Here is a 22,271-nt window from a genome sequence, read left to right as displayed (position 1 = left end):
ACTTTAATGTTATTTATAACAGTCTCTAGAGCACTCATAAAACCAGGCACGCACATGACCTATTAGCACACTACTACATTGAATAATAATAATATAGGAATAATGTGATTGATGAGCATTTTAGTTTACATAAAGAATTCTTGGTTCATTAAAACTTTATGTTTCGCCAATTATTCTATAACTTATGTCTACTTCTTTCAGGTTCTAGTTCATAGTTCAAAGGACACAAGAGTCGATGCATTATATCTAGATAGAAAATACTTAGCAAAATCTTATCCTTGGTTTTTTTGAAATATGTGGGGTTTGTTGGAAAAATTGAGATACTTATAAAGACCAAAATCTCACATTCCTAAATAAAGGCCTTGAGACTCTTGTTTATAAAGCTATTATACTTTATTAGTTTAGTAGGAACTAAATTGAGAAGGTGGACTCAAGCGCATGAGAACTAGGCTTAAATGGTTAGCGTACTGTAAATTGGTGAATTTTTCTACACATGACATATCGCAACGTCTAAGCTATTTTATTTTTAGAATTATTTTTTAATGAATTTTTGAGACTTCAATAAAAGTAAACTACTTAACTAGTAACACCTATATTTAGCTAAGCTAAAAAATAGTTTAACCAATTGAAGCTATATTTAGTCGAGTTCAAATTCGTTTAACCTTTTTTAAACTATTTTTGATTAAATCAAATCCACTTTACCTTTATTATTTTTAGCCAATAAAACTCACAGGCTAAAAATAACTTATCGATTGAAACTATATTTAGTCAAGTCTAAATTCATTGAATCTTTTTTAAACTATTTTTAGCTAAGTCAAATCTACCTACCTTAATTATTTAGCTAGTAAAACACATATATATAAAGTAAGGTCCACTTTCGCTATAAACGCACTTCAAAAATTTATTGCCCTTCTCTCACTCCTCTCCATTTGATTTTGTTGAGTATTTTCTATTGCAACCTATTGTTGATTTATATTCTTGTTTTATAATTGAAGAGTTTGTTAAATCCTGAGGAATAGATTATAAAATGAAGTATTTTTAAAGATGTGACTTAAACTATTCAACTCATATTCTTGATTCGTTAAATTTGTGTGATAAACAGTTGGAGCTTAGAAAAGCTTGTCACGAACACTATAATTGCTACCCAAAACTCCCTGCAGATCAATCCAGTCCAAAAGCAACATACATACATACATACATACATACATACATATATATATATATAATTTTAGAAAAAAAATTAACCTGGATGACAGGGAAGGAAGTCGGGGCAAAGAAATAATTCTGGTGGCATTGGATTATTCACACCATTCATTTGCTCCAAGTACCTATTAACATCAAATTCCATTCAAAACATCCATTAACACAAATTTACACCATAACTACTATATATATATATATCACCGAAAGCCACACTTTCCCCCAAGAGGAGATTGCAGTTGCAGTTCCATGGCGGAGGATCCACTCACGACCTCTTTCGACTGCTTCCCCTTCAGCCTCTTTGCCGAGTAATCTTAAAGTGACATAGTTCATGGCTGTGCCAAACATTGTGCTTTGACCCTCGATATGAAGTCCCCATCCGCCATCTCTATTCTGCCATAATAACTCAAACATTCAAGTTTTTTTACATGTTAGGACAATTATAGAATTGAAAGAAAGAAAAAAATGCATAGATTTCTTGCCTGATGATTGTAAATATATCTGCAAATCTCATGTTGGTGCTGATTTGAGAGGACAGCATTCAAGGCTCCAGTAATGCATAAAGTAATGACCTGTTCCACTTGTCATCCAAATACCATTAGTTGCTCAAATACATATGGAAATATTAATTAAACAGTAAGCCACCATATAAACATGATATTCCTTTTAAGAATTTTCAATATATATATTAACATCAATAATAAATTAATTATGAAATAGTAGTTGGATTTAGGTGCATTACCAAACCAGGAAGTAGAAACAAAGGACCCCCATAGTCTCCGCTCCAATGTCCATCATCTGTTTGCATTGTGGAATAGAAGTCCATGGCTCGCCGCAAGCTTCTCTCTATTATTGCCTCCTCCTCCTCCTCCTCTTTCTCATCTTCACGTTCTTTCACTGTAACTTTCGATATACTTGCGCCGCCATTCTTCTCCTTCGCCAACGGCATTAATTAATTTCAGTGCCATAATTTTGGGATTCATAGGGACTTCAATATGTTGTATTCTGATAAAAATATAAATTAAAATATGATTTTCTTTTTTTAAGTATATGAAGAATTAAACCGATATACTTATATCTACCACACACTCACCGTCCGAATAATATAAACTCCAACTAACCTGAATCCTCAAAAAGAGATCGGAGCTATGTATCTTGTGAAAGCGGTGATCGTAGAAGGTTTTGCGAGCCATTTCAACTTGAGAAAGCTTTTCAGGGGTTCCCAGTTGGGGACAAAACTCCCAGACTTGGCGTCCCACATGATTGTTCACACTCCTTAGCCACGCGCCGTCGTTGCCCACCGTCTCTTCCCCTATCTTCAGCCTCCACATCTTCCGTCAATTATTTCCTCAGCCTAATTAAAAAAATAGCTGCTCAGTTCTCTCAGGAGTACTTGGCATGCATGCAATGCCATTTATTTTCTTTCAAGTAAGGGGAGACGAGAGAGAGGGGTTGGATAGACAAATTATTAAATCAATACTTGACTTGCATGCAGTGGCATTTATTTTCTCTTACTTTTTTTTGGTTTGCATTTTATTGAAAAATGGTTTTGACATGATGAGATGAATTATGTTTTTTTTAATATAAACTAAATTGTTAATTATTTAAAATAATTATTATTTTTTTCTTTTTTCGCTCAATATGCAATAATAGTAAAATTGTAGTTATGATTTTTTTAATTAGGTTCACATTTTACATTTAATCTTTAGATTTTAATTTGATCATTTATTTTTAAAATATTATTAGTTATCCCATATAATTTACATTGTTACGTGCGGTAATTATCTTATTTTTTTATTATCACAAATGTCTAAGAATAAATAGGTTATTTGTAGTAATTGAAAGGTTAAAAGAGTCAAATGAGCCTTTTTACCCAAATAACTTTAAAAAATAATTAATTACAAAAAAAAAGTATGAAAACTAAATTAATTATGAAAATAGGTATTTGTTACAGTGTTCTGACAATGCCACTTGATAAATTGGCGACACCAAACTGAAATATGATTAACTAAAATGTTCAAGGACCTGATATGTAAATTTCCTATTTTGGTTGGTAGCCAAAAAAGAAGGCTTTAAGAGTGCCGCGTACATGGCACTAAACTTTAAATGAGTAAATTACTTCATAAATCCCATTGTTTATTATTTTATTTTATTCTCTTTTAATATTTTTAATTGATTATGGGTGCAGCAAAGTGGATTTTTAATTCGAGCAAATAAAAAAAGAAATGACGAATATCGACATTGATGGGATCTTGAAGGAGCTTCTAAATGATGGTCATATCGCCAAAACCAAAATTGTTTGCACTTTGGGTTCGGCATCGCGATCGGTGCCCATGATCGAGAAGTTACTGAGGGCCGACATGAACGTTGCTCGCTTCAATTTCTCCCATGGCAGCCATGAATATCACCAGGAGACCTTAAACAATCTCGAAAATTTTTATTATTTTATTTATTTTTAGTGTTAAAGGGAAATAAAAGAAAATAATAAATAAAGGGTTATAAAGCAATTTACCCATTTAAAGTTTCGTGTCAGATGGCACCTTAAAGATTTTTTTTTTAGTTGCCAACCAAAACGAGAAATTTACATATCAGATGCATGAATATTTTAGGTCATCACATTTTAATCTGGTGCCGTCAATTTGTTAGACGGCACCGTCAGAACACTATAACAAATGCCTATTTTCGTAATTAATTTGTTTTCTATACCTTTTTCGTAATTAATTATTTTTTATATTATTTGGGTAAAAAAATTGTGTCAAGTGTCCAAAGCACCTTCCTCATGCTAACATGTGGCATACACTCTCCATTCTTTTTATTTTTATAAAAATGGTAAATTTTCAATTTTGGTCATTTTAATATGCTTAAATTTGAGATTTAATCATTGTATTTTAATTTCTAATGTGACTTGATTTTTATATTTTTATAATGTCATCAATTAGTTCAAATAGTTAATACTGTTAACTTTCCAATTAAAATATTACATGGTTGTATATAATTTAAAAATAAATTTTTAAACCTAAGAAGTAGAGGGATAAAATTCTTAAAAATAAAATTAAGACTAAATTACAAATATATGAAGTGCAGATACTTAGAGCCATGGTTATTTGAATTGAATTGGACGACTGAACCGGAGTTGATCAGAGTATCGATCCAAAGAGAGACATCAAATCGATTGAAGCAAACTTTCATTTTGAAACAAACTTCAAACTTTTAGTTATGCCCCCGTTGAGTACCAATGTGTCTTACTACTGTGAGTGAGTAAAGTTCTGGATCATCTCCAAATCAATACCTCTTTGTTTTAAAGATTGTTATTTCTCTTTTTCATATAATATATATCATATATAAATAATTTCAGACCGTAAATTATTTCTAATGAATTTTCTCAAATGAAGAAAATAATGAAAAAATAAACATTCATATGTTACATGTAAGTGTGAGCAAGTATGGATTGGAATAGCAACTGTAATGTGGCATCACGGTTGGTATTCATACTCGGCCGTGATGCATCCGTTACATTCATAATTATGATAAAAATAACACACTCAAGTATGAGTTTGTGAAACTCTAAAACCAAAAGCAAAAACAAGTTGTTTTTGCTAGTGTGGTAGTCTAGTAGTTACCTCCAACCAGGGATAGGATCTTGTTAATTCATATATTGCAAAGCCACCTTCACCTTTCTGCACCCATTGCAAATATGGAAGATACATAAATTTACAAATCTAAAATATCTATATAATGTTAACTCAAACCTAGAATAAGTCTTCGACTAATTTTGAAAATGTTGGTGGGTTATATTTTATAGGCTGACATCCATATTCAAATATACCTACAACAAACATTCAAAAAACATAATATACATACATGTGTGTATATGCATATGGAATCTACTGACCTTAATATAAAATTATATTATTTTGTATACTTTTATAACTCAATACATAAAATTTTAATTATGGTTTAAATGTATACGAAATCTTTAATTTTAATTCAATTATACACATTAAAAAATAAATACATCAATTTATTTCTATCTTGGATAAATATAATTATTTCTGTATGTAATATATAAATATAAAATGATATTATATTAATACTTATTTAATAATTTATGAGAATTAAATCAAATAAAAATTTTATATAAACAATTTGATTTATTCTTAAACCGAAGAAAAAATGTGTCACCAACAGGCTGGCAGAAATTGATTAGTGGCAAGACTTTATTTGTGTTTGAAATTTATAATACTTATTTTGATTGAAAAAAATATCCCCTATGGGTAAAAACATCATGAAAGCTCATGTACTAGTTGTTACCTTCTCTGCTAAAAAAATAGGTAAATTAATCCATGTACATTAAATTGAAGCGTAAATTAGTCTTTTCTGTTAAAAATTTCATCCATTTGTATAGTTAAAAATTAATGTGATTGACAAAATAATTAGACAATTACATATGATGTGTCATGTGTACCTTATGCTAACATACAATGACCAATTTTTAACAACGTAAATGGATAAATTTTTAAAAGAAATATCAATTTACTCTTTGATCTAATATATAAAAAGCTAATTACAATAGCCAATTTATAACCGCGTAAAAGGATAAATTTTTAATGGAATGACTAATTTATTTTTTAATCTAATGTAAAAAACTAATTTACCCATTTTCTGAATAAAGCTCCTAGTATGAGACTTTTACCTCCCATATGCATATTTTAATGCTATCAATAAGATGCCTTCACATTACATTACATGGTTCATATAAATAGTAGTTGCTTTCCTTGGTCTGAATTGAAATCGCCTCTACTTTTTTTTTTTGGCACATGAAATCGTCTCTAGTTGATGCTTGTGTTCTTTTTACCGTCATGTCTAATTTAAACTAGAAAGGGCATAAAACAAGAATTCCTAATCGTTGCACTACATTGAAATAACAAATGATCCACATCGTTGTTACACTAATTTGTTCAACCAGGAGAAGGGAAAAAGAAAACATTACTTCTTAAGGTCAAAGTATCACGGAAGTCATCAAGACAATTTAGTCGTCCTACCAAAAAAAAAAAAAACTAATCAGAGTAAAAAGGTAAAATCATTAACGAAATAAAAGTAAACCCGTTGCTGATGTGCAAGTCAAATGCTGACACCACTTTTAAATGATGTGTGGCATTTGACTCACATTAGCACATTTCTATGGTTTTAACATTAATCTTGTGAATGATTTTCCATTTCTGTTTATGCTTCAAAAGTTTGAGGATTAAATTGGCTAGTTTTGGACTAAATAGCCTCACGGTAGGGACTAAATTATCAGTTTTATTCCCACAATTCATCTACCAAAACATAACCAAACTAATTTTCATATCTTTTAATTCAAAACTCTCATGTTATATTATTTCTTAAACCTACAACATGGATTTGACTCAATAATTAAACCATGTACTTGTTATTGTCAACAAAAGGAAAATCCAAACTCACTTTGCTTTTGTTTTGACAGGATCCGAACCCGCTTTGCTTTTTCTTGTCTCTTGCTAATCATGAGACTCCATGGGAAGAGGAGCCATACTTCGCTACTTCACTGCTTTCGAATCTACCTTCTTTTTAATAGCATCCCAAAATGCAGGAACAGCCACATCATCAGGAATTTCTTTGAATGACGGCAGGTAGTTTACATCCACAACGACATGATCACCAGAACCTTCTTGAATCTGAGTACAGTAAACCGGAATAACCCCCATTAAAACATACCCATCATGATGACTCAAACCTAATAACTTTGGAAATGACCTGAATGCAATGCATAAAATATATATATACTAAAACATGAGATGAGGTGACATGACAAAATCATACAAGTCAGTAAGGTTTGCCAAAGGTATATGCTTTAACAATGGGGCATTGTAATAATAGGTGGGACTACAGGTGAAAATAAGAGAGGTAAAATGGAGTGGAAAGTGTCAAATTTTATATAAAAATATCATGTTAAACATGAAAATGACTCAAAAAGAAAATAACACAAACAGGATGCAGTACATAGATTGCCACAGAAACATCACTACAATCACTATAGAGACATGTTTGCTAAAGGTTACATCACACTATCTCTTGCTTCTTTTTCAACCCAGAGCTTCATTCCAAGATGTCACCAAATTCCCTTGAATACCTCTGTTCAATGTCAATAGTTTCAAAGATCTTTCTCCATTACCAAGTAAAGGCCAAGGTTGTCATTCACCCCAACTCCATCCCATGATTCTCAAAAGTCAGTTTGAGATTATTCGGCATAAGGAAGCAGAAGAAACAAACAGTTGAAGTATCTATGTCACTTGACTCGGATGCAAGTTTTGAATATGGATTTGTATCTAAACACAGGCATCTCTAAATTTTTCTAAGTTTTTTCATATATATAGAATATGTTTAGAGGATTACATCCTCAATGCCCATTTCCGAATATGCATCAAACATGGTACTTCCAGAAAAATGAAGAGTCTGAACAACATAAAAGTAATTGTGCTACTAGCAGGTGACCAAGGATTTAGTCAGATCCGGACATAGTTTTTATAGTAGACTAAAGCATTCGTCTTTATTTTCAATTTCTAATCATACAAATATACCTTTCTGCAGTTAACACCATTGCCTTAAATTAGAATGCACTGAAACAGATTCAATAAGAATATGATAGTTTTCACATAAGAAATATGCAGGCAAAGTTTATTCAAGCTACTCACAACAACGTCAAAGCCAAAAATAGTAAGACCCAGCCTCTTCGAAAGCCTCTCAGCAGCCTTGTTTACTAGTGCAAGATCAAGGCATGGATCCCAACCTTCAGAATGCTGGTTTGCGGTGGCAGTAGGTAGAGACTTTAAGCTGCCAAGGGTGCAACCACAGAAAATTTCTATAGAAGAATTCAATTTAAAAGCAAAAGGTTGCATTACAAGGGGAAAAAAGTGAAAGGAAACAGTGTACCTATCAAAGAGAAGAGGTTTTGATCCATTTTTTTCGGATGATTTTATCAAAACGTCAGCATTAGGCATAGACTTCTTTACTGTGTGGAAAACTCTGTCACCCAGAACATAAAACTTGAACAAAGTGGATGAATGATCAACATATTCCTGCATTCCAAGGCGTTTCCCACTTTAGAGCCAAGATTTCAACTATGAATAGATTGTCAGATTTAAAGTTTACGTAAATGGGTTTCATTGTAGCGCCATAGCTTTTAAAATCTCCCATGGATCATCGATAAAATTAACTGAACTCCCTTTTTTTTCATGTGTGTTGCGGGTTAAAAAATTTAGCACCTTAAATTGAAAGGTCCCTATGGAATAATATAAGACAAGCACAAAGAAATGGAAGAACATGATCTAATAAGCAGAAAAAGGAGCAGCATACAAATTGCAAGGAACTAGTATTAAAACTGAAATTATGAATAATTGTATATATATTTCAAGAGACGAGCCGCAGGATTTAACAATAAAACATGTAACCATCATTTACTTGATGTGAAAAACTTTGAAATATTAGCGGATACTTACCTGAATGACAGCAGGTAGTGGAACATTCAAAACCTTGAAGTCTTCAACTTTAAAGACAATTGCCTGTTAATGACAATAATTAGCTTTTCTGAAGTACAAAATTTTGGTAAAGTTGATGGAAGGCATGACAATCATAGTTTGTTTAAATTGAATCATAGTGTCCAAAATAAGAGTTGCAATAATTTAACAATGCCGCCAAGCAAAGTTGGTACTTGACAAGTTATTTTGTTTTCTCTGAGTATGGATTGATATTAGACAAATTATCATCTTCTTGTGCTTGTAGTAATATAATGCGAGTCTATAAAACAGAATACCAATCATTCATTCAAATAAAGATAATTTAACATGTTTCAGAAATACCTAAGTTGCATTACAGGAATTACCGAAGGGAAAAAATATAGGGCTGTAGTGTTAGAAAATAATTTCCATTTCCCAATTCCATTTACACCTTAAATAAGACCAAACATATAATTTATAGGATAAAGCAAAGTACTATAAATGTAATTAAAAAATGAGAAAACCATTCGTAATAAGCCCAATTTTACAGCAAAGGGGAAACAAAGATTTCAAATCTGCCTATCATCCTTATTTCATTGATTATCAATAATGTGAAATAGAGATGGAGAAATGGAAAAGAATTTTCTAAAACTACACTGGTGCTTAATTTCTTGACCAAATAAACCAAAAAAATAAATCATTTTACCAAGCTTATAGAAGATATGGTATTAAATAAACACAACTATGCTGCCACTGCAAGGAAAGATCTTGTTGTTGTTGTTTTAATGATATAATTATGTAATCCATATCTTGAAGACTAAGGCAATTTATCATCCTGTCTTCTCCCTATTATGCTGCATTAAGAGAACTACCACCATCGCTATTAAGTGGTAACAGGTTATACACAGATGAGAAGATATAACAGCAATGCTTCTTTGCTTTAGACAAAGATAAACTTCTCAACATTAAGATCTTATATCTACATTTCCAACTTAAAGAACACAACACTGTGACCAGAAAGTGGGAATAAAGAGAGGAATACTGTAAGGCTTCACCAAGCAGATAATGTTTTATGCTGACATGAAATGGAAATAGTCAGAAAAGAACATTTTGACTAAAGCAACAAGAACTCAGGGAAAGAAAGTAGCATTTGTAACAAATGTAAGAAAAAAAATTTACGGAAATCTAGGTTTCTCTTATGTGTTTCCCCCGCAATAAGATAATCCAAACTCATGGTACAAGAAGGGATTTGTATTTAAGGAATTATTTACCATACTGTGAGCGTCAGCTACACCACAAGCAACCTGCGGTTTCACTATACTTGGAAGAGACAGTGTTGCATCATGCAGTCTTTGTACCAAATCAGGTTCATCAAAACTGTTAACCTGAATATTTTAGTGGAAAACATGCAAAAAGACCGTTAAACTCAGGGAGAAACATATGAAGATCATAAAACATAATTGTTTAATTGTTCTTGAACAACAGACAAAAGGTAGGGTGAGAGCACTTGCAGCCTTTTACTTTTTCCCCCTTGTTTTCAGGGAAAAACAGGAGGGGTGGGGGGAAGGTTGGACTTGATCGTTTAAAGTACATGTATTTCTAGGAAAACAAAGGTTATCCATGAACCTCAATTATTTTTCTAATGAAAAAGTATCATCATAATTCAGCCATTGTCATGCACCAAAATAAAATCTAACTGCCCAATAAATTAATAAAATGAATTTCACGAGAAAATAGGACCACAACCTAAGATTGTCATCACAGAGGCCGCTCCATAATCTGGCTTAGACATTTATTCAATTGTGTGCAACAACAACAATATTATCTCAACAACCAAGTCTCCATTAGGGAAAACATTTTGACAAGTTTATTGCATAAAGTAACCTAGTTGCAGTACACCAAAATCAAGAAGAAACCCCAAACTCCTATCATTTATATATCCCATTTCAATTTCCTTATCATAAAACATTTTGACAAGTTTATTGCATAAAGTAATACTAGTAGTTTTCCATGCCCTGCAAAACAAGTATATAATATATATGTTCAGGTAAAAGACCTTGAGAAAGTGAGGAGCCCTGACTTTGCAGCATCCCCCTACATTAAGATCCTCTAGCCCAAGTAAAAGTTGTTGGATCTTTAACCGATCAAGTACAGGGTAAATACTATTAAGTGGATCAACTTCGAAGCAGTCATTGTGATTTTCAATATGCCTGTAATGCATCAGCACTATTTAAAAAGCAGTTCTATGAGTATCACATCATCAAACTAAAATTATTCAAGGACTACGAACTAAGTTAACATTTTTCTTATATAAATACGCAAGATTAAGATTATAGTACTTTTCCAAACACAAATGTCCAAAGATAAGCTGAAAAGCTTTATATATTATTCAGTTACGTGTGAGTGCATAGGTGCATTCATAAGATGGATAAATTGGAGTTAAAAGTTACCTTTGCAGTTCTTGCATTCCTTTCGTGTAACCAATCTGGTAGGAAGATTCTGAGGAGCTATTTAATTCAATGGACACAATTTCATCAGTTGCTTTATGGAGAATCACATCAACCTCTTCTAACTGTTTTGATATAGGAAGTTCAAAAGTTAAGGGCAAAAACATCAACCCATTCGGAGTTGGACAAATTGGAAAGGCACCCCTCTACAAAATACACCAAAAATGAGCTTTGGTTGGTCAATAATCACAAAATTAACTTCAAAAATACATAAATTGAGTAGGTTTCTAGCAAATATAAAAGGATAGGAAAAATCATAACTTATAGGTTTGTACTTATTTTTAGTACAACTTTTCCCCCCAAAGAGAACAGAATAATTTCATTTTCCATCAAAGGGCTAACCTTGGCGAAATCTTCCTCGCGAGAAGGCTTCATAATGTAACCAACCGTCACAAGATCATTGCTTATTGCCTGAGAAAAATGTGAAAGAAGTCATGAAAGGTTGTTTTCTTTCGAGGTACCTAAAGCTTGTTTAAAAGTAAATTTATTTCTAGGCCAATCCTTACTATTTGTGATTTTCTAGAGACAAACCTATATTTATTATAAATATATACCATTTACATTACTTTATTTTTTTTGGTTCTTCATAATTATCCCAACGACATTTGAAGTTTTTAGGTGGCTAGAAAATACAAAGACCCAAGGATTTGGCAGCTCGTTAAGATTCAAACGAGTAAAAGAGATGAATAGAAAAGAGTGATGAGAGGTGACCTTTTTATTTAGGTGGCAAATAGTCAAAGGCAGCTCTTCCAATTTCTCCATATAAATCCTGTTTGAATTGTGGAATGCACTGGTAACTTCATCATCTGGGGAAAAAAGGGAGCAATTTTGACCAAGCAAAAAGCATGAATTTGGGTCAAGCTGAAGAAGCCGCTCTCTTCAACACAAGAGACATTGATAAACACTAGTAGGATCTCTAGAACGTAGGTTTATACATAATTGCAGAGGAAAAACCAACAGAACCTTTTTGATGATTATAAATTATCTAGGAATGAAAAGATTAAACAGCACTCACCAAGAGCAATTGAGAAGTATGTGCAGGTTATTTTGGGAGAGGCATCATGGTTAGGAAGGAGATACAAAATGGTGCCTGAGATATGAGACCAAGTTTGGGCAATCTCACGAGATGCAATGTCCGGGGAAGATGCCGTCAAAGGAAGGCATTCAAAAGAGTGTAGCTTAGCCATTGTCTGCAGGAGATTAACCTAAGAAAAAAAACATATTCGATGATTAATTCTGTGCAAATATTATTATGTTCGATAGAGATGATCGATGTTACACAGGCTCAGGGTTCTTCCTAGATAGAAGCATCTAATAGCGGCATGTTATAAAGACTCAAGGAAGTATGGATATGAGTATATGTTCAATATGGCTATGAATTTTTTTTTCTCTAAATTTTTCCAAATCCTTGGAATACCATACTACAATATTCATCCATGTCCAAATATGTTGTCCCCAACATGAATGCTGAACACAAGATCTATAATCTATCATATATATAAAAACATGAGTTTGAAAAAAATTTTGAATCAACGAGAATACCCTTTTTTCCATCATATTACTAAATTGACATCTAAATATAATTATATTTTAATTTAAAATAATTAATTAAGACTTAAATAATTTTTATAATATATATAATGATATTTGTCCCAATTAATTTTAATAAGGAGGGATTCTTTTAAGTTTGTCAAATTTAGTCTCTTTCATTGATCAAACAAAACTATCGAGTTTTGATTTGAATAGAATTTTAAAGGTAATATAGATAAAATATTAGAGTTACATATCAATTAAAAATTAAGTTTAGCTCTATAAATAGCATCCAATAGTTAGTCATATTCAATCAAAGGATCCAAAAGAATGGAGCATTAAATCAAATCATGAGGTTCTTCGAAGAGGCAATATCAAATCATATTCGAACAATAATGACACTAGAAAGATGAAACGTTATTTTAATTGATTATGAGAATTATGATATTGTTTTTTAATTGATGATGAGAATTATGGAATTGTTTTTTTTAAGTTGTTTATACTATACGAAGCAATCACTCTTAAAATCGTTCTTTTATTTATTTAGGTTTATTTCGAAAAAAAGGGTTAAATTTCAACAATTAATTTTTAATCATTATTATTGTATGTGTTTATTAATTTAATGTAAATATATTTTTGTAATTATCATGAACTAATATTATAATTTTTGCATGTATTCAATGTTTAGTTTATCTTTCTTAGTTAATATTGATTTTATAATAAATATGAATTGTCATTTATTTCTTATACTACTATTAAAGAACAACTTCTCTAATTCATTAAACAGTTTTTTATAATTTTGTTCCTTTGAATTATATGGAAAAAAAATACATGAATAAGCAAATAAATATAATTTTATTATTACTATTTTCTTGCATCTTTAATTTTTTGTTTTGGAGCTCAAAGCGGATGAAGGAAGAAATTGTGTTACGCGTTATAATACTACAATAATTTTGGGCTGCAAAATCCTTTTCTTTTTCTTTTTTTTTTTTGGTGAAAAACTGCCTAAACTAAATACTCATACCTATACTTTAACATTTTAAAAAGCCATACTCTTTACAAACCCATAATAAGTGTTAAAGTAATCATCTTAAATTACATTTTCATTATAAATTAAATTATTAAATTTAATCAATAATAAATATCTTATTATTTTAATTATTTCTATTTAAATCGATATTAATTCTATCATCAAAGGACAAAAACATAAAAAAGGATACATACACAAAATATGCAGTGTCCAACGAGGGTGGTACTACATGACAAACATATATGAAACATTTATTTTATAATGAAAATAACATTATTATTTAATATATTGATAAAACCATTAATTTATTCATTGATTTTGTAGAGATTAAAAAAAATTAAGATTGAAGAATAAAAAGTATAAATTTGCAGAATGTCCATATTTCAAACATTGTATAGATATATTTTTTTAATATTGTACAATCATTTTATTATGATTTAAAAGTCTTTTGTTTTTTTAATATTATATATCAATTATTTTTATAAACAACACAAACATGCAACTGGAATGCTGCCATAAGAAAAAGAAAAAGAACAAAGTAATATCTTCAGGTTTCATTTCACTTACTTGCTCAGCTGAAACAGGCAACACATAGGAAATGGCCTGCAATTAAGAGAGAGGAGAGCAATGGGGAATGCAAATCGAATCAAAACAAACAAGGTCAAAAAATAGAAAAGCATGAATTTATAAAATTAATTTATACCGTTTGAATATTGGAAAATAGGAGCTTGCGGAGCAAGGAAAGAGTTCCGTTGCTCTTGAAATTCTCGGGTTGTATGGTCCCATATTGAAGCAACGCATGGTCTACGATCACTCCCCTCACAGCTTCACCCATTAGCATAAAATTAAAACAAAATAATTACGTTCTCACAAAAAGATTAACACATTGCAGGAGCCATTGGTGTTGTCGCACAGTTGGGCTCCTTCAACCAAATCTCTTCTATATCATCGTTATCGGAATCTGAATGTCAGTGAGCAATCCATCACCATTCGACCTAAATAAGGAAAAAAAAGCCGAAAACTGGACATAATCTTAGCTCGTTCGATCAGTTTAATTGTTCTCCCTTAGCTTAAGCTTTAAGCCTGCAGCAAAGTAGATACTGATAAAAAAATTTAATTGTATGATATTCCTTTTTCAAGGGATTCGAATAGCTAAACGTTGAAATCGCGGTGTGAATAAATTTCGCGTCAATAGCGGCGGGTAACGGCCGCGAAATAACGCCGTGACGGGGAATAGCTGCAAAATGGGTCCGCTATACCCGTTTTCACCGATTTTTTAAAAAAAGAAGAAGAAAATTGTCAAAGTTACTGATACGGAGTTCAGTAGGCAGGGTAATAGTTGCAGGCTTTAGAAAAAGAAAAAGAAAAATTCTCAGTTTCTCAAATCTCAAATCCAGCCAAAAACCAATCAACCCATCATTCTCTCATCTAAAATACGCATCAAGAGTCGAGAAATTGCTTAAATTTTCAAGTACCTATTTTCACTTGAGTCTTTCTTGATCTTTGTTTTGTTTCTCCATTTTTTATGGTGGCATGAGGCGGAGAAGAAAGGACTAAGCAAGGATTAAAATTTAGATCTTAGATTCATAAGATCTTTATGGGAGAAAGTTTTAGGGAATAGGAACTTTTTGGGTTAAAAAATAAAATTCTCTTAACATCCTGTTTGGGAAAGAAGGAAAGAAAAAACAAAACAATTGCTAGGGAAGGTTTTTATGGGTTCGGCCTGAGTTTGGGGATTTGGGTATTTGAGTGGGCATGCGTGGGTGGCTGATGGTATTTGGACTTTAATTATTGAGTAGATTTTGTGTTTATAACATAATTTTAATCTAATATTTTTTATGGTTTATTTGATTATTAGTTATATTTGTTAATTATTTTGATGGATTATTTGATGATTAATTATATTTTTTAATTATTTTGGTTGGTTATTGGAGGCTAAATTGTTGTAATATGCTAAAAATAATAGTTTTGAAAATAGGTTGATTTTTTTAGAAAATTAGAAAAATAAGTCGAGTTCAGTTCTTCTTGACCCTTTTATGTTTCTTGTTTTATATTTTCTTATTGAATAATTTTAGTTTCATGCTTTTTTTTGTATAAAAATTTGAACTCTCATATTTTTCTTAAACTTTAATTTCGTGGTTGCTTTGTTTTTCACTTTTATGTACATTTCTTTTGCTTTTAGCATGAAAAATTAAACCTAAAAAGAGGTTGGTTGATGAATATGTGTGTAGACTAAATTTTGAGACAAATGACTAAATTGTAATAAATTGAACCAAATCGAATAGACCAAAAAACTTAGAAAGTGACACCCCTAAAAGAATATTGAGGCAGGTAAAATCAAAATGTAATATTATTATGCACTCATTCATTAGTCTTGGATTAACCGGTGAGATCAGAAGATAAATCAGAGCTAATTCATCTAAGTTGATAAATTTGAGACCAGAAGATAAAATTGAACCACTTAATAAATTACACAATTTAAGTCTATTATTCGGAGATCGGTGAACCATATCGGAATCAACCAACCACCATTAGTTATTTATTGGGCAGTCCCTTAGTTCCACATTATTTGCAATTTAGTCCTTAGAGTAGCATATTTATTTTTCTTGTAATATTTTATTGTTATGAATTGTCGTACTGTAAAATTGTATTAGTAGCTACTTAGACTCTATCGTGTATGCTAGTTATCGCTCAATCGTCATCTCCTTTGAGGTCGATCATTTGAATACTCATTTGTTCAATTATAACACTATAAATATTACAACTGACCAATACGCTTGCAATAAAATCAGACTTTAATTTTTTGTTATAAATTCATTGTTTTAATGCCCACATGCGAAGCCGGCCATGTAGCATGCTTTGAATTATATTATTTCCTTTACTAAGAGAAAAATTACATGATAAAAGTTAACCTTATTTATTATGGTATAATGACTTATTTAACCATCAAATTTTACAAAAAAAAAGTTATTTTATTTCTTCATCTAATTTTTTTTATTTTAATTGTTAACCTTTCATTGTTTGTTAAATCACTCTAAAATAGATGGAAAAAATAACTTATATTAACTTTGCGGATGTATGCATGTGATAGCACATGTGTATCTCACTTAGCAATTAATTAAATTTAAAAAAAACAAAAAAAAAATTGCTTATGTGACATCTACATGTATGTCAAGTTAGCAAAATTAATAAGAGTTAATTTTTTATTCATTTTAGAGTATTTTAATAAATAATATAAATTTAAAGATTGAAAGGAAAAAATTAATTAATTAAAATATTTTTTAAGTTAAAAGGGTGAAACGAGTAGTTTTGTATTATTTGATGAATTACTCCATCTACAATAACATCAAAATCTCTAAGTATGAATTTTGAGTGATTGGATATAATGCAGTGCATTTAATTTATAATATGGTTCACTATTATGTTTATATTAATCATAAATAAAAACACCGCATATTCAAACTGAACTGAATAAGATTACCAACCAAATGACGCCTTTCTCTTTATGTAAATAGTTAAATTAGTTCTAATTGGTTGCCCTTTTCTAGAATTGTGATAAGTGATAACATTCTAGATAGTTCTACTGAGAACCAGACGGGAAACGGGACAAATGAAATGATTACAGAATAAGGAGATCCAACGGTCCAGATTAAACAACCTTAGGTTTGGAGAATTTATAATCGGAAACGCAGATAGCATTTTTCAGTAGTGCACTGCATAAACCTCCACAAAAACCTAAAAGGTATAGTACTCTGTTTCCTTTATCCTCTCCTACCCATCAGCCGCCGAAAGCTTTCCATCCTCACGGTGGTCCGCTCCTTCATCCGGCGACATCCTACTTCCTCCACATGCTCGTCATTGCAAAACCTCACTCACTTACGTTGGCTCGTCCGTATCCCCGGCCACTATCTACCTCCACTTTAGCGTCGCTCTCTGTTCTACACTTTGTTTACTTCTCTCTTTCCCTCTTCCTTCCGTCATCTTCGTTGCTCGTTCTTCCGTCTTTGCTGTTTTTTACTCCCTTCACCGGCCTCTCTCTCGTTTTATTTTATCTTTGTTTATCTTTTATTCGTTTTCGGTACTAATTTACTTCTTTTTTTTTCAGAAGTTTGCTTCGAATTTGAGCAAATTTAAGGTATTTATTCCTATGTTTCCCTAACTAGTTTTCTTAAAAAAATCTCGAATTGCTTAAATATTTTTATGGTTATATTTTAGCTTTATATTTTAACTATTATTTTTGAGTTTTAGAAAATGAAAATATTAGAAAAATCCCTTCGTTTATATTTGAACTTTGTTAAAACCTGAGATGCTTTAAAAATTATTGGTTTTACCTGTGAATTTTACCTTCATTTGTTTTTTACTGTGTTTTAGTTGTAGAAATTAAAATATTTGAAAAAAATTGCTTATTAATCAATTTACATTTGAGGTAACCTTGATTCTAAAACTATTGTTTTGAATATTTTTCAGCTTATTAAGAGAGTAAGATGGCATCCACTTTCACAGCCATGTCATCAGTTGGCTCATTCGTTGCACCTAATGGTCTGGTCATGGATAAGAAGCTTTCATCTTCTTCCAACAGATTGTCATCTTTAGCATCCATTTCTACATCTTCATTTGTTAGTAGACGAAATGTTGTTCTTAGAAGATCTCGTCTGCCCAAGATTTCTGCAGCAAAAGAGCTACATTTCAATAAGGATGGGTCAGCCATAAAGAGATTACAAGTGAGTCTTTGTTTCAAATGCTAAAAAGTTGCTTAACTGGTTAAGTATTCAACTGAACTTCACAGCCTTTATATGTTTGCTCTAGCTTACTTCATGTTCTTTTGTTGTAGACTGGTGTGAACAAGCTTGCTGATTTGGTTGGAGTCACTCTTGGACCAAAAGGCAGGAATGTCGTTCTAGAGAGCAAATATGGCTCTCCCAAAATCGTTAATGATGGTGTGACAGTGGCTAAGGAGGTATAATGCGTTTGCTCTAACCATTTTTTGAAGTTGAAAGCTTGATCGAAAGTTTTAAGAATTTTCATTGATTGAATGATGTGTCTGTACCAATTTCAAGGTTGAGTTGGAGGACCCAGTTGAGAACATTGGGGCTAAGTTAGTAAGACAGGCAGCTGCTAAAACTAATGACTTGGCTGGTGATGGAACGACAACTTCTGTTGTTCTTGCGCAAGGTTTGATTGCTGAAGGTGTCAAGGTTCGTTCATTTATCTTCATATAATTATGTTTGGGGTACATGAGAGAACTTTAAAGTTAGACATTTACATGCTATTTGTGTTTAATTGCTAAGAGCTATTGTAATTCAGGTGGTGGCAGCCGGTGCAAATCCTGTCTTAATCACTAGGGGCATTGAGAAGACCTCAAGGGCTTTAGTATCTGAGCTTAAGGCTATTTCAAAAGAGGTAATCTTAATGCTCACCTCCTTTCATGTTTTCTGTATTTTACTATTTGAAGGGAATATAATTAGTGTGCTGTGGGGTTTAGGTTGAAGACAGTGAACTTGCTGATGTTGCTGCTGTTAGTGCCGGGAACAACAATGAAGTAGGAAATATGATTGCCGAGGCCATGAGTAAAGTTGGTCGAAAGGGTGTAGTTACCCTTGAGGAGGGAAAAAGTGCTGAGAATAGTCTATATGTTGTTGAAGGGATGCAATTTGACCGTGGTTATATCTCACCTTACTTTGTCACTGATAGTGAGAAAATGGCAGTAGAATATGAGAACTGCAAGGTACATTTTATAATCATGAGATTGACATTTTTTTCTTGTTAACATTGAACTTTCCCGTATTGCATGTTGACAATTGCATATGCATTTTGATTGCAGTTGCTGCTGGTTGATAAAAAAATTACCAATGCAAGAGATCTTATCAACATCCTGGAAGATGCCATTAGGAGCGGATACCCAATTTTGATAATTGCTGAAGACATTGAACAGGAAGCTTTAGCAACTCTGGTTGTGAACAAACTTAGAGGTGCTTTGAAGATTGCTGCTCTCAAAGCTCCCGGCTTCGGAGAACGCAAGAGTCAGTATCTGGATGACATTGCTATCCTTACTGGAGGTTTGTATAGTTCTGTATTTTTCATGTGTTTATATTGTTCCCAAAACTCAATTTGCTTGTGTTCTAATTATTGAGAGATATCTACCATTTGCGTACAGGTACTGTTATTAGAGATGAGGTTGGGCTTTCCTTGGACAAAGCTAGCAAAGAAGTCTTGGGTCATGCCTCTAAAGTGGTGCTTACCAAGGATACAACCACCATCGTGGGTGATGGAAGCACCCAGGAAGCAGTGAATAAACGAGTTGTACAGATTAAAAATCTCATTGAGGTTGTCTTTCAAGTTTGCGCTAATTGTGGTTACCAGGCTTTCTTGCAGGCTTACAATGTCTAACTTATTATTACTTTAATGCAGGCTGCAGAACAGGATTATGAGAAGGAAAAACTTAACGAAAGGATTGCTAAATTATCTGGTGGTGTGGCAGTGATACAGGTAACCACTAGTTTGTTGAAGGGACATTCTATGTAGTTTATCCATATGGAATTTGTTTTAAGAAATTTTATAGTATTTCTATCCAATTTTTAATGTGATGTTCTTTTGAAAATTTAAAGGTTGGAGCTCAAACTGAAACAGAGCTTAAAGAAAAGAAATTGAGAGTAGAAGATGCTCTTAATGCAACTAAGGTAATATATAAATCTTAAAGCTTGTCTTGATGATTGTTTTGTAATTATTGCCCTTCAATACCATAAAAAACTGCATGTTTTGGGATATTTATCAGGCAGCAGTTGAGGAAGGTATTGTTGTCGGTGGTGGATGTACTTTGCTAAGACTTGCTTCTAAGGTGGATGCTATCAAGGATTCACTTGATAATGATGAAGAAAAGGTAAATTGTTTTGATAACTTAAAAAAATCTTAAAACTTCAGAATGTTTTTTGTTGAAATATTTGGCTGTAGATAAAGTTCGTAAACCCTAAATATCTTGATTTACTATAGGTTGGAGCAGATATTGTTAAAAGAGCTTTGAGTTACCCTCTAAAATTGATAGCTAAAAATGCTGGTGTAAATGGAAGTGTGGTGAGCGAGAAGGTACGCGATATGATGTTTCAAGTTACCATGACCAGTACTCTGCTTTCTACGCAGTGTGATAACAATTGTGGTTTTCCTTCTGTTATTTAATTATTTGCAGGTGCTCTCCAATGATAACCCTAGGTATGGATTCAATGCTGCCACTGGAAATTATGAGGATCTTATGTCTGCAGGAATTATTGATCCAACCAAGGTTAGTTCCCTTGTTAAGTGCTTGACTCCATTTTAATTGAATGCTCGCGTGCCAAATAGCTTTTTCCCTAGTTTACAATTTTAACCCGAAGTGTTTTTAAAACTTGTGGGACTCAAATAAAATTAGTATATCCATGAATTGCAAGAATATTCGGTAGAAAGGAAGCCTAGGGGGAATTGAGGGAAAGGATTTTGTGTTAAAATCCCAGTTTTTGATGATTGTATTTTTCTTGATATAGGTGGTCAGATGTTGCTTGGAGCATGCAGCATCAGTGGCCAAGACATTCTTGATGTCCGATTGTGTGGTTGTGGAAATAAAGGAACCCGAGCCCGTGCCTGCTGGGAACCCCATGGATAATTCAGGTTTGCACTTCTGAATCTAACATGATTAGTAATGGAACACTTTCTTGTTCTTTATACTTTGCATGCTAATATGTCGGGTTCGTTGGTTATATCAGGATACGGCTACTAAAGCAGATGTTGAAGGGAAACCGAATAAGGTATTTAATCTCCATGGTAGCAACGATGAAACCTGTTTAGAGTAGAATGCTTATTTTCGTTGTTGATTAATTATTGAAAAATCCTTAAGATCCCGGTGTTATATAAGATTTGCATTTTGCAGTTCAGTGTAACAATTTTGAACATCATTTTTCAGTGAGAGGAAGAAAGTTGGTATTTACTGTTTGCTGTTTTTGATTGGTAGAAATTTCAACTGAAATTTATTTAAATTGTCGTAATAAATTGAATTTTAACCCATTATTTATAATTTTTATAAAGAAAGATGTATGTTTAAAAGAAAAATTACGTGAAAATAAAATTAATTTCATGGGGAGTAACAAAAAATCGTAAACGACGAAGAAAAATTACGAGGAACATTAAATGTGGAACACGAAAGAACGATAAAATCAAAGGAGCAACTGGCCAAAAAAAAGGGCAATTTACTAGAAAAAGTTTTTTTTTTAATTTATCGAAATGAGCCGGTTTTTTAATTATTTATTGGAATGGGTCATTTTTTCCGAAATCGTTGTCACGTAAGCGCGATGTCAGGGTACGTGATAGATCATCGCGTCCATGTCAGCAGGTCGCATTGACGTGGACGCGATAACACGCGTGCGTGAACAGTTTTTCAATAGTCAAAAATTTGACCGTCCCTGCCAACAGTCACAATTTTTTTTACTATAAAACCTCCCCTATCCCTTATTTTTTCACAAATAAATCTCA

General features: G+C 32.2%; 2 protein-coding genes across 14 annotated transcripts; one reads left to right on the top strand and one right to left on the bottom strand.

The window, feature by feature from the left end:
• Positions 1–4,628: 4,628 nt before the first annotated feature.
• LOC107915750 (inositol 1,3,4-trisphosphate 5/6-kinase 4) lies at positions 4,629–15,534 on the bottom strand. 8 transcript variants are annotated; one of them, XR_005919812.1, is made up of 14 exons: positions 14,482–15,528; positions 14,346–14,381; positions 12,234–12,423; positions 11,930–12,024; positions 11,561–11,629; positions 11,162–11,364; positions 10,768–10,921; positions 9,983–10,096; positions 8,715–8,777; positions 8,149–8,294; positions 7,911–8,049; positions 6,664–6,893; positions 6,191–6,238; positions 4,629–4,877 (listed from the first exon to the last, which is right to left on the bottom strand). XR_005919812.1 is itself a non-coding variant. In XM_041103426.1 (13 exons), exons 2-13 carry the CDS (start codon positions 14,617–14,619, stop codon positions 6,756–6,758), a joined length of 1,485 nt encoding a protein of 494 aa, XP_040959360.1. In that variant the 5' UTR covers positions 14,620–14,878; positions 15,254–15,509; the 3' UTR covers positions 6,095–6,755. The 8 variants fall into 8 exon arrangements, 2 of the variants coding, with proteins under 2 accessions (XP_040959360.1, XP_040959361.1); XR_001689273.2 differs by lacking the exon at positions 4,629–4,877 and having other exon boundaries at positions 6,095–6,238; positions 14,482–14,739; positions 15,254–15,534; XR_001689270.2 differs by lacking the exon at positions 4,629–4,877 and having other exon boundaries at positions 6,095–6,238; positions 14,482–14,861; positions 15,254–15,532.
• Positions 15,535–17,176: 1,642 nt separating this feature from the next.
• On the top strand, positions 17,177–21,729 carry LOC107915751 (chaperonin 60 subunit beta 2, chloroplastic). 6 transcript variants are annotated; one of them, XM_016844892.2, is made up of 16 exons: positions 17,177–17,520; positions 17,884–17,913; positions 18,246–18,499; positions 18,610–18,735; positions 18,836–18,973; positions 19,083–19,178; positions 19,261–19,503; positions 19,600–19,834; positions 19,933–20,102; positions 20,187–20,264; positions 20,384–20,455; positions 20,551–20,655; positions 20,766–20,858; positions 20,959–21,051; positions 21,290–21,413; positions 21,509–21,729. In XM_016844892.2, the coding sequence occupies exons 3-16, from the start codon at positions 18,263–18,265 to the stop codon at positions 21,520–21,522; spliced, it is 1,824 nt and encodes a 607-aa protein (XP_016700381.1). In that variant the 5' UTR covers positions 17,177–17,520; positions 17,884–17,913; positions 18,246–18,262; the 3' UTR covers positions 21,523–21,729. The 6 variants fall into 6 exon arrangements, with proteins under 6 accessions (XP_016700381.1, XP_016700383.1, XP_016700382.1 ...); XM_016844894.2 differs by having other exon boundaries at positions 17,320–17,520; positions 17,887–17,913; XM_016844893.2 differs by having other exon boundaries at positions 17,487–17,666.
• Positions 21,730–22,271: the final 542 nt, after the last annotated feature.

This window comes from Gossypium hirsutum, chromosome D10, assembly GCF_007990345.1.
Source record: "Gossypium hirsutum isolate 1008001.06 chromosome D10, Gossypium_hirsutum_v2.1, whole genome shotgun sequence".
Lineage (NCBI taxonomy): Eukaryota > Viridiplantae > Streptophyta > Magnoliopsida > Malvales > Malvaceae > Gossypium > Gossypium hirsutum.
Note: the sequence above shows the minus strand (reverse complement) of the source record. Positions and strands in the feature narration are given on the sequence as shown.

Coding starts and splice junctions, on each gene's coding strand:
- LOC107915750 (XM_041103426.1), bottom strand. CDS start 14,619: ATGCTAATGGGTGAAGCTGTGAGGGGAGTGATCGTAGACCATGCGTTG. Junction 14,382..14,481: donor TATTTTCCAATATTCAAACG/GTATAAATTAAT, acceptor TCTTAATTGCAG/GCCATTTCCTATGTGTTGCC. Junction 10,097..10,767: donor GGGCTCCTCACTTTCTCAAG/GTCTTTTACCTG, acceptor TAAAATATTCAG/GTTAACAGTTTTGATGAACC.
- LOC107915751 (XM_016844892.2), top strand. CDS start 18,263: ATGGCATCCACTTTCACAGCCATGTCATCAGTTGGCTCATTCGTTGCA. Junction 18,500..18,609: donor CAGCCATAAAGAGATTACAA/GTGAGTCTTTGT, acceptor CTTTTGTTGTAG/ACTGGTGTGAACAAGCTTGC. Junction 21,052..21,289: donor GAATTATTGATCCAACCAAG/GTTAGTTCCCTT, acceptor TTCTTGATATAG/GTGGTCAGATGTTGCTTGGA.